Below are 2,491 nucleotides of genomic sequence, written 5' to 3'. Positions count from 1 at the left end.
AAAATATGGCTATTCTGCCATATGTGCCAAGTCAAAAACGAATACTTCTTAGATCATTTGATGCTTTTGATAAGCTGCACAGGCTGTCCTCTCTGTTGGGTGATTTAAGTCATAACTGGTGTTAAAATCTGAATAACAGAAATAGCTGTGTCACAGTATTGCAGAAAACAAAGTTTCCAAAGTATTAGATAAATCATACTATTCTGCTGTGTCACAGATTCAAAATAACCATTTGAAAGTTTTAATATGTTTATGGGTCTCTTTCTAAATGGAGACATCATAATTACTTTTCTAAAATTTTGAGTCAATACAATATTTTGAAGTTTCTTTTTTTTCACCCACTTGCACAGATGTTTAAAATAAAATTGGCTTCTTGACAGATTGTGCAGATATAGAATCCATGGATTTCCCCTCCTGGTAGTGTGGCTGAGCTTTTCTACTTCAAGAAGCTGATGATGCATTCTATTTTTCAAGGTTTTTATTTTGGATACCAAACTGAATCTCTTGATAACATTAACTCTCAATATTATCCTCTATTTGGGTCTAATGTCACTTCATGGAACTTTAAATCAGTCTTTAATTAGATCATTCTATTTTAAATTGGAAGCATTATCAAAAATAAAATGAATTTGAAATGATAATTAAAAATTAGAATGAATACTTCTATATCTCTAAAACCTTCAGATATATTTAACATCATGAAAATAAAGTGAAGAGCTAAACAGGTATAAAGAAATAATGCTTTATGCATTGATGTCACATGTGCCATAATGGGAAGAACACTGGATTTGGCGAGTCACATTAGAAAACTATGAGTTAGTTAACTTATGTGTTATGTGCTGCTGGGCAATCACAACATTCCTTAGATTTAGGTTCTAGAAAAGGACACCAGAAATCATACCTAACACAATTAGCTGGCAAGTAGGTGATGGTAACACAGATTCCAATATCTTCCATAAGAGAAAATGATATTTTATGATATCAGGAAATAGACAGGAAGTTCAATTTTTAATCTTGTCTTGTACCTCTTAGCAGGTTCTTGGCATGAGCGACAAGGGAGCAGGCAACCACTCAGATGTAACTGACTTCATTCTTGTAGGCTTCAGGGTCCATCCAGAGCTCCACTTTCTCCTTTTTCTCCTGTTCCTGCTGGTCTATGGCATGGTCCTTTTGGGGAACATTAGTATGATGGCAATCATTGTGACTGACTCCCAGCTGAATACACCAATGTATTTCTTTCTAGGCAATCTCTCCTTCATTGATCTCTCCTACTCCACTGTTATTGCCCCAAAAGCCATGGTCAACTTCCTGTCTGAGAAAAAGACTATCTCCTTTGTGGGGTGTGCTGCCCAGTGTTTCTTTTTTGCCCTCTTCATTGTAACAGAAGGGTTCATCCTGGCAGCCATGGCCTATGACCGCTTCATCGCCATTTGCAATCCTCTTCTTTACAGTGTCCACATGTCAAAACACCTTTGCACTCAGCTGGTGGCTGGTTCCTATTTCTGTGGCTGGCTCAGTTCCATCCTCCAAGTCAGCGTAACATTCTCAGTGTCTTTCTGTGCTTCCCGAATCATTGATCACTTCTACTGTGATTCTTACCAAATTGAGAAGATCTCCTGTTCCAATCTCTCTGTCAATAAGATGGTATCTCTCAGTTTGGCTGCCTTCATTATTTTGCCTACAATAGTTGTTATTGTAGTGTCTTACATGTACATTGTGACCACAGTCTTGAAGATTCCCTCCAGTGAAGGGAGAAAGAAAGCCTTCTCCACCTGCAGTTCCCATTTGGGAGTGGTAAGTTTACTCTATGGGACTGTTTCCTTCGTGTATCTCACACCACCAAGCAATCCTGAACTTCGTAAAGTGGCTTCAGTATTTTACATACTGGTCACACCCATGTTAAACCCTCTGATCTATTCTCTAAGAAACAAGGATGTCAAGCAAGCTTTGGGGAAAATCCTGTGGAAGAAAAAAGCTTTACATTAATTCCATTTTTTATGACTTCCTCATTAATGGGCTTATTGATAATTTCATCCTGAATCACTTTTAACATGGTGTCAAGTTTGAGTCACTTAAGGATCCTTAAGTTGACCATCTCACAGATGACCAAATGGAAAGGGTAATGGAAGGAGTAATAGCAATCCTTCTCTCTCCTTAAGAGCAGTGTTAGATATTCAGTATCAGTAAAACTTATCAACATATTATACTCCCTACTCTACGTAGGTACAGCTATATGAGACTGGGCCTCTTTAGATCATGGGCAGAAAAATTTCTTTGGTAGGAAGATGATCTTGGAATTAGCAGTCTCTTATGAATAGAGGAAGTGTCAACCCAAAGCAGGACGATTTCTGAGTTATAATATTTAATTTTTTATAAATCTATTCACAGTGACTTAATTGGGGCCCATAATTCTTGACTAGAAATCACGGTATAAGATTTTTTTTTGCGTGTGCCATCATGAGTTTAACTCAATGAATTATTGGTGTTTATA

General features: G+C 37.2%; 1 protein-coding gene across 1 annotated transcript; it reads left to right on the top strand.

Moving 5' to 3' along the window:
- The first annotated feature begins 1,044 nt into the window (after positions 1-1,044).
- Positions 1,045-1,986, top strand: LOC101683874 (olfactory receptor 9K2-like). The gene has a single exon (XM_004782524.1). It carries the CDS (start codon positions 1,045-1,047, stop codon positions 1,984-1,986), a length of 942 nt encoding a protein of 313 aa, XP_004782581.1.
- Positions 1,987-2,491: the final 505 nt, after the last annotated feature.

This window comes from Mustela putorius, unplaced genomic scaffold, assembly GCF_011764305.1.
Source record: "Mustela putorius furo isolate JIRA1106 unplaced genomic scaffold, ASM1176430v1.1 tig00537227_pilon_pilon_pilon, whole genome shotgun sequence".
Lineage (NCBI taxonomy): Eukaryota > Metazoa > Chordata > Mammalia > Carnivora > Mustelidae > Mustela > Mustela putorius.
Note: the sequence above shows the minus strand (reverse complement) of the source record. Positions and strands in the feature narration are given on the sequence as shown.

Excerpts from the sequence above, each read along its gene's own strand:
- LOC101683874 (XM_004782524.1), top strand. The coding sequence starts at position 1,045 with ATGAGCGACAAGGGAGCAGGCAACCACTCAGATGTAACTGACTTCATT.